The 13869-nt window shown below is 37.7% G+C and overlaps 1 protein-coding gene across 1 annotated transcript in view; it reads left to right on the forward strand.

Moving 5' to 3' along the window:
• SLC25A12 (solute carrier family 25 member 12) overlaps positions 1–13869 on the forward strand; it is a 99535-nt gene that overhangs the window by 54996 nt on the left and 30670 nt on the right. The window contains exons 6-9 of the mRNA XM_068968469.1: positions 217–363; positions 2501–2639; positions 3311–3404; positions 4959–5043. Of these exons, the coding sequence (XP_068824570.1) occupies positions 217–363; positions 2501–2639; positions 3311–3404; positions 4959–5043 (465 nt within the window). The remainder of the gene's footprint in view (positions 1–216; positions 364–2500; positions 2640–3310; positions 3405–4958; positions 5044–13869) is intronic.

Below are 13869 nucleotides of genomic sequence, written 5' to 3' on the forward strand. Positions count from 1 at the left end.
ACTTTTCTTTCTGAGAAATAACATGTAGTAAATATATTTTCAGGAAAATGTGCCTTTTGAAAAGACATGAAGAGTTTTGCTATACATTCAGAGATGTGTATCATTCATTTTTAAAGTAAATGTATGTAGAGGAAGGATGTCTCTGCTTTTGTAAAACACAGATTCTGGGGTATGCTTCCGTCAGCCTGAGGCCCTGTTTCTGACTTCTTCCTCCAGGAACTACAGTTGGAACATGCAAGGCAAGCCTTTGCTCTCAAAGACAAAAGCAAAAGTGGCCTGATTTCTGGTCTGGATTTCAGTGACATCATGGTTACCATCCGGTCTCACATGCTTACTCCCTTCGTGGAGGAGAACTTAGTCTCAGTAAGTAAAAAGCAGTACCTTCAACTTTCTGTTCCCTCAGACCTTTGAAACCATTGTCCTGGATTGCATCCCTCTGCATGTCTGCCTCTCATGTGTTGTCACTTTACTGTTAGTTGGTAGGAGGTAATCAGATGTGTGTAAGGGAGGGGTGTGTGTGTGTTGGTCGGGGGTGGGGATAGTGAATAGTTTTCCCCCAGATCAGCACCACAATCTTGCTCTCATATATTTCCAAATTGTTAATTTCCATTTACAGAGTCCACCTAAAGAAAACAGGGGAGTATGTAGACAAGGGTGTGCAGTTCCTTTTTCCCAAGGGCAGTACTTCTCCCAGACACTACTGCCTTCACCTTTGGCCTCTTTCCATCCCACCAGGCTCCCAAAGCCTTGCTATAAGGATGGCTCCTTCCTTTGTTGCCTGCAGGGTGCTGTTTGCTAGAGGGATCATCACTGGCCTCTACACTGTTTTAGTAGCCATGGCTGTGGCAGAAGGTATGGAGGAAGTATGTGGGTGTCAGCCCCTGTGGCTCACTCCTCTCTCTGCCCCTTCACCTGTGCATTCAGTCTGCATGGACCAGACAGTTTTTTGTTCTTGAAACTGCTAAACTCTGTAAAGTGAGCATCTGGGCCAACAGCAAACTGATGTCATCCACTTCCTCACAAAGAATGGTGAAACTGTCCTCACTTACCGCTTTTCTTGTTCCTGTATTGTACTCATGTGTAAGTTTTTGATTGCTGCTTGTTTTAAATGGAGGGACGCCAATGAGCGCTTGTGTTGTCTCAGCTGAAGATCATTATCCCTGATTTAGACCAGGGTAGAAAGATCAACTTCTGTTCTTTTTCTTCAGTGAATTTGAACATGGAGCGTGTCACTTTCTCCTATACATTTCACCTCCTTGACACCCATCTCCCACTCGCCTACCCTCACCTCATACCCTAGCCAAAAAAATGAAAGAAGGAAGAAAAGAAAGTAAGGGAGAGAGGGAGGAGAGAAGAAAAGAAAATCCTAGGGAGAAGGACTCAGTACCTTGGGGTGAGGGAACCTGTTTAATCTTTTCCGGTTGGTTAGATAGAGCTGTTATAGCCTCAGTTTACCAAATGCCAACTCAATTTCTGGAGGAATGTGTTAAATAATTTGGATCTGGCTTTTTGGGTCACTGGTATCCGAATTTAGGCTAATACAAATATCACATATATTTGGGTTAAGGCTTGTGTGTGAGGGATGGGGGTGGGAACATATGCCCATCATTACCTATACTGTCCTTAATATAGATCTTTATGATTAAGGTTGTCACACTGTCATTTCCATAAGTATTGGAGTTTTTAATAGAGAATGTTTTTAATCATCTGGATTCCTCTGACTCTTGGCTTAGAAGTTAAATGTTTGCAAGCTACGAAAAGTATTCTCTTTTGAGTTTATGTCCAACTGTTGGGTAGAGGGAGAAGTTACCTCCTACCCTGCAGAGTAGGGTAGCCTGTATTGTCCCCCTTCTTCCCCAGGCATGAGAGAGCCTCTTTAGCACTATTCCACTAAAGACATATTTATAGCAAGTAAATCCTCCCTAGATTTTCTCTATATCTTTTTGGAGTGTTTTTGGGTAGTTTTACATTTTGTCACAGAGATTCAGAGCTCAGCACAGACCATTCTATATGTTAATTATAACAAGGAGCTTAAAAAAGAAAAGATTAGTAAAGTTGATAAAGTGAAATAGTCTTAAAATTTAAAGTTACCACTGGTTTTTGTATATGGGTGTAGAAAAAAAAGCAAGTTTAAAAAATGTTTCTTATATTGTATGTTGAGGTTTGGATTATCCAGAAATAGCAGGAGTTTCATAGTTGAAGGTCTTGAAAATCCTGTTTAAATAATCATTGGTTTTGATCTGTGATAATTGTATTTGTTGTTTTTGACCTTATAGGTAGATGAACCATGAAGTCCAACTTCCAGATGTTGCTTTCTTCCTTAACACCTAAATTACATAGACTTTCCTGAGGGCTTGAAATGCACTGACAGTGTTTCAGCATGATACCTTCCTTGCGTTTATGGACTGGCTGTTTATCATTTTAGTAATGAAGACTCCTTTGTGTCCCTAAATGTGCTTTTGTTTTTGTTTGTTTAACTTTCTGTGTTGTCATTTCCTAGGCAGCCGGAGGAAGTATCTCACACCAGGTTAGCTTCTCATACTTCAATGCATTTAACTCCTTACTGAATAACATGGAGCTTGTTCGTAAGATATATAGCACTCTAGCTGGCACAAGGAAAGATGTTGAAGTCACAAAGGGTAAGATTTTTAAAATACATATTGATTCGAATCTCAGCATTTTCAGTTTTCTTTATCTAGGGTGAGAGGTTGATCTAGGTTTACTACTGTGAAGCCACATCTAGAAAGTATGTTACCATGTGTGTCTGTTTCACTTGGACCATCATGGTCTCCAAAAATCCAGTTGGATTTAATGGGATGCTGAGGTTAGGAGTGGAAAAGTGGCTTTGACAGTTTTAAAAAGAACCGTGGCCCAGTCTGTCAAACAGGTCAGTGGCAACGGCTTCTTTGTATGAGGAAGGAGTGGCCACAGAAAGATGGGCAGGGCTACTCCTTTTGCTGAATTGAGGTGGGATGTTTTAAGTGACTAGAGGAGAGCCAGTTCTTTTATCTTTTAGCTCTGGAGACCAAAGCAAATAAACAAGATGAGGTTAGAGGAACCTAAAGAGATTGTTTTACCTCTGAAATTATTTTTCCTGCTTCTACTGTTTCATCATCTTAACATTTTATCTTTTGCCAGTTTTCATATTTTTGTAGTTATTTCTATGTAGCTGAACTTAGATATTGAAATTCAGTTTTAAATTTTCAAAATAATACTAAAATGCTTTTAGCTTTCAGATAATAGTTAAGGTAGAAGCTTGTTACATGTTAAGAGTCTTTGAAGATTTTAAAGTATTTTCTTTTTCTTCCAGAGGAATTTGCCCAGAGTGCCATACGCTATGGACAAGTCACCCCACTAGAAATTGACATCCTGTACCAGCTTTCAGACTTATATAATGCTACAGGGTAACTATTCCAGTAATTCCTCATGATGCTTACTTTAATGTGAAGCAGTGGTAGTCTTTTAGTTCATTTATACAATAATTTGCTCAGTGTATAAATTTCAAGAAAAAGACACAAGTAGATACGAGAAACAGGGGAGGAGGATGAGACAGGTGAAGTAGGGCGAAATGGAGGAAGGGAAGGGAAAGCAAGAAGGGGAGGGGAAGAGAAAGGAAGGGAGGAAATGGAGAGAGAGAGGCAAAGAAGGGAGGAAGGGTTGTTGAAGAGTGTGAGAGAGGGAAAAGGGGAAGGAGGAATGATAGAGGAGGGAAGAGGGAAATGAGCAGTAAGTGAGGGACAGAAAAATTGATTTAATCTGGACTCTGTAGAGGTGGTTAGAAATTTTTAGAGATTTGTGGATATTTGCCTAAATTTATAAAATAAATTGAAGTACATGTTCAGGAATCTTATAACCTTTTTTTGATTCGTTGTGAGTGGGCATTTTCCTAAGCAGTATATACCATTTTGTGTTGGAGGGTATCATTTTCTTGAAATATGCCTGTGACATTATTATCATGCTGATTATCATAATTAAGCTTAGATGTTTTATGTCTCTTTTATAGATTGAAAAAACCCAGAGCACATAGAGAGTATTTAATTTGTGAAGTCTTGCACAAATCCAGATGAAAAAGCTTTGTCTGTGGGCATGCAGTAGGACCTTGGGATAGGGGACTCATGATCTACTAAGTGATCAGATTTTAACAGTTATGTAACTGTAAGCATATCTGAAAAATAGGTTTTAACCCTAGAACTGAAGACTAGTAGAAGTTGAGTGTACATAAATAATTTATTGCCTTCATGTTACATAATAAATTGTCAAGCTGGAGTTGATACTGGATAAACCAGCCAGTCTTTGATTATTGACATGAAATATCAGGCCATACCTCATCCATCTAGAATTTACATTTGTAGTAAAGGTATTGAACATCTTTCATGATAATAAAAGCTTGCAAAAAGTGCTTCTCAAAACTGGATCTGAAGTGACCTACTACCTGGATCATGGAATACACTTATTTTAAAACAGTAGTTCATTCACTCGGTTCAAAACTCAAAGAGTTTTAAAGAGCCCGCTGTAAAAACATCTCCCATCCACCCCTTCTCCCTTGTACCTTTAAAGGCAACCAGTATCTATCACTTTTGTGTTTATCCTTCTCAAGATACTTTGCACTTAAACATTAAAGATGTATACTAAAGAAATATATTCAATGTGTATGAACTGAACAGTGTTTATACTTTGCTTCTGAGAAGAATTATTTCTTTAGTTTTTGTAATCGATCTTTAAAGTCATTAAATTTATGTACTGTCTATTATTTCTTTAGAGTCTTTTGCTTTTTGTGTGGCAAGCAAGGTCTGAAGTTTTTTTTTCCCTCTTACTAAAATTATCTGTGTGAATAGGGAAATACTACTTTTAAACCATAGTTCTTTTTTACCCTTTTCTTTCTGAAGAAAGGTGATCTTAGTATGAGGTGTCTGTCGATGTCTAACAGTTTTCTTTCTTTCCCATATTTTTGCCTGAAGGCGCTTGACTTTGGCAGATATTGAAAGAATAGCCCCACTGGCTGAAGGAGCGTTACCTTACAACCTGGCAGAACTTCAGAGACAGGTAGGAGGCATATCATAAACAGAATCATCTTCAAAAATGCTCAAGTAGTATGGAAATGACAGCCTGAACCTTCTGAATCTATGGAAATGAGAACATGATTTACAGAAAGACTTTACTTAACACAAAGATTACCTTTATAAAACTGTTAGCCCCACCCTTATAGAGTATTGTTACGGGGCAGCTGGATTTATGTTTGTTTGTTTGTTTTTTTCTTTTAGCTTTTTTAAGATAAGGAAAATAAGAGTATAGACATATATGGGCTTGGCCTCCCTCACTCAGAGTAGCAGTCTTTTCCTTTCATTTGTCTAGTGACATTTAAAGATTAGTGTGAAGTTCACTTTGTATTATCAAACTGGTATTTACAGGGTTTTTAAAATACAAGACATTCCTCTACTGAAACGAATCTTTGACTGAGAATCTTTCACTATAGTGTCTTATAGATTATAATAGTAACACAGGAAAACTATGTAAATAATGAACCGGAAAGAAAACCTTGATGATTATTACATTTTTTATAATATTTGTTTTTTGTTTATATTAAGAATGGTAAAAACAGTAACTTCTGAGTCCTATAAAGTTAATGCAGCCTTATTTCTGGTTTCAAAAATACTCTCTTGGTAGGAAAATAAACTCCATGATATTACTTTGAAGAGTGGAATTGAGCAGATTTTTAAAAAATCTTGTTTTAAACTGAAACCCTATTTCTGAGGTATCTGGAAGAAGCCTCCGTTGCAGTGGTGGTCACATGGTTTTAGGGGTGAGAATGAAGGTTATAGGAGGGCTAGTCCTTGTCTAACAGACATGAGACCTGTGTCCTTCACGATTCTTTAGAAGACTGTGATACATTATGAGGCTAGGAGACGTGGGGAAGGTGAGGGGAGACGGGGGCAGGTGGGGGGGAAGAAGACAGGAGACGAGAGAGATGGGGAGAGAGAGAGAGAGAGAAGCTACATTGGCATACCATGGAAAGGCCCCTGTCTGTTTTGCTGCTACCACATTGATGAGTAGCCAGATGTGCTGGCAAAAGATCAAGGTATCTGAGTGTGGTGCACTGTGGGAAGTTTCAGTAGCAAAACTTTCTTCTGTTTGAGCTCCATGGAATGATGATTCTGCCTCTGAAACAAATTAGAATTTTCAGTTTTACTCTGTGTAATAATCAAGAACTTCATAGGTATTATAAGATCTTATTTAAAGGTTGCTAAGAAATTTCCAAAATAGGATTTCAGTTAAAAGTTTTTATAATAGTGCTATAGTCAGGTAAGTAAATTGAAAATGGAAACTAATTGCTTTTATATCTACATTTTATGTTAATACTTTGTTTGCTTGGGGTATAGTAAAGCTTCCTGTAAATTAAAATATATCAGTAACCCACTGAGATTTAGCCTCTTTAGTAGTAAAAAGCTCTTATTTGCTGCCTTCAAAGTTTATTTTTGTTATAAGTTCTCAGATCCTTTAAAAAAAATAGGTGGATTTATTCCAATTCATTGATTTATAGTAGAATTTAATAAAATTATTTAACATTTGGAGATGTGTTAAAATATTTAAAGAGCTCTTACTGAGTATAATTTTATATTTTATAGTACACATTTTATAAACAAGCATTTTCTTCTTGAAGTTTGAAAAATTTCATTGCTAAAGGAGGTTTTTCTTTTTTAGTGTTACATGTCTATGAGTAAAGCTTTCCTTGTGGGTGTCCTCAATAATTGTTAACTGGGGAATATCTCATTTAGCTTATTAAAAACAATGTAATGAATTAAAAAACCCAACTCATTTCCTCCTTTTTCAACCTTTCTGGTGCTCATCTTATTTTACTGGCCTTTCTCGCCCCTAGCTATTTTGCTGGAGGCCATCAATGAAGGTTGGCTTTTGTAATCTTTGGCGCCCTAAGTCTGCATCGCTCATAGTTCTGATTCCTTAGGAAGGTGTTGTAATTCTGCCACTGTTGGAAATTTTCTTGAAGACAGATTCGAAGATTTGCCTGCCTTCAGTGGCAGCACTGATGCTCAAAGCTTTTGTCAGTTACTTAGAAAATGGGCAGTGATAGAAACCACCATTATCTCTTGCTCTCTTCCTTTTCCCTAACTGGTAGAATGGCATGGGGACCTGCAGTCTCCAGAGAACAGGTAGACATCCTGGGTGTACGTATATTGGTCCCAAAGGAGGAAGCTCAGACAGAGCTTGTTTATTTTTCCTTTCACATATCACTTAGATAGGGTAGTCTTATTGCTGAGGAGTTGGGCTTCCCAGGTGGTACAGGTGAGGAATCCACCTGCCAATGCAGGAGACGTTAAGAGATGCGAGTTTGGTCCTTGGGTCGGAAAGATCCCCTGGAGGAAGAAATGGTACCCCACTCCAGTGTTCTCGCCTGGAAAAGTCCATGGACAAAGGAACTAGAAGGCTACTTACTGTCCGTGGGCTTGCACAGAGTTGGACATAATTGAACGACTGAACACAAACACACATTGCTGAGAGTTTGGAATAAAGAAATAAAAATGAAGATTTAAACTCTGTTTTTTTCCTGTAAATCATTATAAAAACAACACATTGAAAAAATAAAACTCAAAAGTCATGAATAATTTTTAGAATTTCATGGAAACAGATAACGAATATTATTTTAAGAGGGATTTGCAGCCATTGTAAAATCTGACCTTTACTGTCTTTGGGATCTGGTATAAGTTTCTATGGACCTCTGTTTCTCCTTTAGTAAAATGAGTACCTGCAGATCTTTCTAAGAATCCTTCAAGTTCCTGCATCCTGTAAAAATTATGTGAAGCAATGGGTTTTTTTCTTTTTCAAAAAATTTAATATATCTCTATTTTCCTTGTAACATTAAAAGCTTTATAAGGAATATAGGCTAAGACCTAAGTAGAATAATATAAAAATATGCCTGAGTTCTTACAGCAAAAAAATAGTAAACTTTATGCAGTTTTCAGTCTAGAAAAAGCTTTTCTTAGTTAAATTATTTTAAACTTATTAATGTGAGGCATTCTAAGGTAGCCACATAGACTGTAATTTTAGTGACTTGTTTTTAAAACTTCTCTAGACCACAGAATCACGGAAGTGCTAACTATAACTATGTCCATGTTACTTCCAGAAGACACTTTTGATTCTCTTGTAATTTTTCCTATATTATCAAACTAGGAGTACATAATTATTTACATTTTGTATGTAGAGTATTCCCCTATAGGAATTTTCTTGAAACCTAGACAAAAAATAGGAAGAATGGCATGTTGTGTTATCTCAACCTGTGAAAGTTATGAAAACACATGCGCGTGATGGAGGATCTCCGAGCTCAGAAATAAAAGTTATGAGAGAGGCAGAGTTTAAGAACTTGGGCGCTGTTAGGTAACATCTTTCCTGTCTCAGTTTCATCATTTATTAAGTAGAGAGCATAGTATCCATCTCACAGGATTGTGAGAATTACATGAGATCATGCACTTACACCTACTAAGTGTGCAATACATGTTAACGGTTATTATCGTTGTGGTGGTAGTTGTTAAATATGAGAAGGCTACCTGAGCAAACTCCAAGTTGAACTTAAATGTAGATATGACACAACTCCTTCATTCACCTTCGTCTACTTTCCTTAGAAGAATGGCAAGTGAGGAAGAATTATATCTTGTGTCTTCTCCTTTATTGCCTGAAATGTTTCACTTTTAAAATTTTTGTGCTGGCTGAAATTCTATATTGTATTTTTTTAAAAACTGTGATTGATGGATATCCTACCTGAAAAAAATTCCCACCCCACACCATACCCCAAAATCTATTCCACGTGCGCTAGTAAAGTAATGCTCAAAATTCTCCAAGCCAGGCTTCAGCAATACATGAACCGTGAACTTCCTGATGTTCAAGCTGGTTTTAGAAAATGCAGAGGAACCAGAGATCAAATTGCCAACATCCGCTGGGTCATGGAAAAAGCAAGAGAGTTCCAGAAAAACATCTATTTCTGCTTTATTGACTATGCCAAAGCCTTTGACTGTGTGGATCACAATAAACTGTGGAAAATTCTTCAACAGATGGGCATACCAGACCACCTAACCTGCCTCTTGAGAAATCTGTATGCAGGCTAGGAAGCAACAGTTAGAACTGGACATGGAACAACAGACTGGTTCCACATAGGAAAAGGAGTGCATCAAGGCTGTATATTGTCACCCTGCTTATCTAACTTCTATGCAGAGTACATCATGAGAAACGCTGGGCTGGAAGAAACACAAGCTGGAGTCAGGATTGCCGGGAGAAATATCAATAACCTCAGATATGCAGATGACACCACCCTTATGGCAGAAAGTGAAGAGGAACTAAAAAGCCTCTTGATGAAAGTGAAAGAGGAGAGTGAAAAAGTTGGCTTAAAGCTCAACATTCAGAAAACGAAGATCATGGCATCCGGTCCCATCACTCCGTGGGAAATAGATGGAGAAACAGTGGAAACAGTGTCAGACTTCATTTTTGGGGGCTCCAAAATCACTGCAGATGGTGACTGCAGCCATGAAATTAAAAGACGCTTACTCCTTGGAAGAAAAGTTATGACCAACCTAGATAGTATAGTCAAAAGCAGAGACATTACTTTGCTGACTAAGGTCCATCTAGTCAAGGCTATGGTTTTTCCTGTGGTCATGTATGGATGTGAGAGTTGGACTGTGAAGAAGGCTGAGCGCCAAAGAATTGATGCTTTTGAAGTGTGGTGTTGGAGAAGACTCTTGAGAGTCCCTTGGACTGCAAGGAGATCCAACCAGTCCATTCTGAAGGAGATCAGTCCTGGGTGTTCATTGGAAGGACTGATGCTAAAGCTGAAACTCCAGTACTTTGGCCACCTCATGCGAAGAGTTGACTCATTGGAAAAGACTCTGATGCTAGGAGGGATTGGGGGCAGGAGAAGAAGAGGACGACCAAGGATGGGATGGCTGGATGGCATCACTGACTTGATGAACGCGAGTCTGAGTGAACTTCGGGAGTTGGTGATGGACAGGGAGGCTTGGAGTGCTGCGATTCATGGGGTCGCAGAGTCAGACACGACTGAGCAACTGATCTGAACTGAGCTGGGGTATTCTAAACTTGGAAGATAAAAGCTTAGAGAGGATAACATAGGAGATTATATTCATAATCAAAAGATAAACAGATTTTTACAAATAGGGCATAAAATACTTGTCATAAAAAAGTTGAACTTCATTAAATTTAAGAACCTTTGTTCATTAAAACATATCACCGAAAGGGTGAGAAGACAGGCTACACAGAAGAGAAAGAAGATATCCAAATGGGGGAAGGAAGGAGGGAGGGAAGAAAGAAAGGAGGAAAGAAGATTCCATATCATTAGTAAACAGAAAAAAATACATATTAAAACTACAATTAGATGCCATTTTATACTATCCAGATTGGCCAGAATTACATCTGACAATGGCAAATGTTGTTTAGGAGGTGGAGGAATAGAGATAACCAATGAGAAAAATGGAAATTTTCATTTGATTAAAATGAGTTAAAGAAGGTGGGTTGCAGAGAGACAAGAATGTGACATTTTGGACCATGAAGTGCTTTGGAGATTAAAGACCAATTCTAGTCCAATATGAGAATAGGTAGACAATTTCTTTATTTTTTCTTTACTGTTTATCACATAATTACTTTTTCAAATAAATGGGGTGAATTTTATGTATGATGGACCTGCTTGGGAATATACATACTTTTTTTAAAAGTTTTGTTTCTATGGGAAATTATATTTAAGCTGCAGCCCACTTGCACAAGAAACTTTTGAAATATAAGATGGGGTTCTGTCAGAACATTATTAGAATGATTTTTCACTCTGTTTCATGTATAGCATTTCTTAGACATAGGAGTTTGTCTGTGTGTTTTTCATTCTAATAGACCTTTAAAACTTTGGATAGCTGCTGAGTAAAGTAAATAGAAGCATTATAATCCAGTTACTGATTCCTCTTTTTTTTTTGAATTTTTAACACCTGTCATCTGTGATAATTTTACCGTAAATTGAAGTCTGTTCTCAGAAAAGAAGAGATTGACTTTCTATACTAGATTTGTCTATTTATTAACCATTTACCTCATTTAAAGTGTTAGAATTAAAGACTTATTACAGTTTTTAACACAATTTAACCTCACTTCTTAGTCAGAAAGAAGTATATATTGTTTAGCATTTGGGAGAAATATATATGCAAATATGGGCTTCCCTGCTGGCTCAGTGGTGAAAAAATCTGCCTACAATGCAAGAGACGTGGGTTGGAGACAGCGGTTCGATCCCTGAGTGGGAAAGATCCCTGAGAGAAGGAAATGGCAACCCATTCTAGTATTCTTGCCTGGGAAATCCCATGGACAGAGGAGTCTGGCAGGTTACAGTCCATGGGATTGCAAGAGTCGGACATGACTTAGTGATTATACCACCACATGTATATATGTGTGTGTGCATATGTATGTATATATATAATTGTTTTTCCTTCCATCTCATAGAGTGTCACAGCTTGAGATTATAATCTTGTTTTTGAGCTCAAATTCAGGTGTGTTAAATTTGTAGATGTGATTTGCAGACAAAAGAATTTTGTTTAATTTTCCCTAACCTTTTAGAGGGCTTCCCAGGTTGCCCTAGTGGTAAAGAACCCTCCTGCCAGTGCAAAGACATAAGAAATGTGGGTTTGATCCCTGGGTTGGAAAGATCCCCTGGAGGAGGGCATGGCAACCCATGCCAGTATCCTTGCCTGGAGAATCCCATGGACAGAGGCGCCTGGCAGGCATAATATAGTCCATGGGATCGCAAAGAGAAAGGACTGAAGTGATTTAGCACAGCACATTTTGCCGTTACAGTCATGCATTTTAGTTGGTATAAAGTCTAGTCTTTCCCTCCCGCCCCAACCCATGCTCAGTATAAAAAACCTCAGCCTTTCCTTTTTTTTTTTTTTTTTTTTTCTGTTCATCAACAGTGGAAGAGGCACTTCTTTTTATTGGGTTGGCATACTACATGAAGTAGCTTGGTTTGGGCAGGGTGCTTGACTTGTTAACTGACATGATCTTGCCTTATCTAATTCTCATTTATAGGATGAGTTATGGTTAACAACAAAGTAAAAGAACTTTCTCTTCTGCAAATGAGATCTTGAACCATTTCCTCATTTCCTTTCATCCACATAGCTTAGAGAGCAGGTTAAAAATCGTTTAAGGTTCTCAGCTCTTATTGTGCTTTGAAAAACACTTAATTAATCTTGTTAAATATCACCTTCATGATCATAATCATAACCTTAAGGAAAAGAGTGCCTCTTTCCTTTGGCCCATTTGTTCACGGTGGGTGATCTTCTTAGTGCTGAGATTTTCTTTCAGCCTAAATGCTAAAAAATTAAGTATACAGTCATTAATAGAGATGACAGCTACAGTAGCATTGTACTTATGAATATTCATGAAGTGAAATCCATAGTATTAATTACATTAATTTACATACCTGAATATAAGTGAACCATAAGTGATAGCTAAGCCTAAAAAAAAGAAACAAAAAAACCCTTAGTAGCCATATATTGTATGCTTTTAAAAAATAAATGCTATTTAATAAGGGTGGAGATGACATTTCTTTCAAAAGGCATTTGGGTATTTAGAGTTAAAGATGTTTTTAGTTAAGGATTAAATCACAGTATAATCCTACAGTGTTCATAGGATTTTGTAGGGCTTAAAAACGTTCTTTAAAGGACGAGCATATAAAGAAAATATATGATTGAACACAGGAGAAATCTTTTATATGAATAAGGGAATTAGTGGTTACTTGATTCTTTCTTTAATTGAGGTATAGTTGACTTACAATATTACATTAATTTCAGGTATGTAACAGTGGTTCAGTATTTTTATAGATTATACTCCATTTAAAGTTATTACAAAATAATGACTGTATTCCCCTGTATGATATATCCTTTTTGCTTCTTTATTTTATACATAGTAGTTTGTCTCTTAATCACATACTCCCCGTTTAGTTTTAGTTTTTAAAAAAATTTTATTGTATAGTTAATTTATAATGTTGGGTTTAATTTCTACTGTACAGCAAAGTGACTCAGTTATACACATATACATTCACTGTTTTTCATAGGCTTTTCTGTTATGCTTCAAGATACTGAATATAATTCCCTCTGCTATACTGTAAGACCTTCTTTTATCCATCCTATATGTAATGGTTTTCATCTGCTAATCCGAAACTCCCAATCCTTCCCTCCCCCGCCCACCTGGCAACCACAGTTCTGTTCTCTATATCTGTGTGTCTGTTTCATAGATAGTTCCTTTTTGTCATATTTTAGGTTCCGCTTATCGGGATACCATTTGGCCCACACCCCTATCTTGTCCCTCCCCAATACTTAATTCTTATTTGGGGTCATAGCTGTTTTAGTCAGTGAGTTTTAAATTCAACATAAATCACTGCAGATGGTGACTGCAGCCATGAAATTAAAAGACGCTTACTCCTTGGAAGAAAAGTTATGACCAACCTAGACAGCATATTCAAAAGCAGAGACATTACTTTGCCAACAAAGGTCCGTCTAGTCAAGGCTATGGTTTTTCCTGTGGTCATGTATGGATGTGAGAGTTGGACTGTGAAGAAGGCTGAGTGCCAAAGAAGTGATGCTTTTGAACTGTGGTGTTGGAGAAGACTCCTGAGAGTCCCTTGGACTGCAAGGAGATCCAACCAGTCCATTCTGAAGGAGATTAGCCCTGGGATTACTTTGGAAGGACTGATGCTAAAGCTGAAACTCCAGTACTTTGGCCACCTCATGCAAAGAGTTGACTCATTGGAAAAGACCCTGATGCTGGGAGGGATTGGGGGCAGGAGGAGAAGGGGACGACCGAGGATGAGATGGCTGGATGGCA

This window comes from Capricornis sumatraensis, chromosome 3, assembly GCF_032405125.1.
Source record: "Capricornis sumatraensis isolate serow.1 chromosome 3, serow.2, whole genome shotgun sequence".
NCBI lineage: Eukaryota > Metazoa > Chordata > Mammalia > Artiodactyla > Bovidae > Capricornis > Capricornis sumatraensis.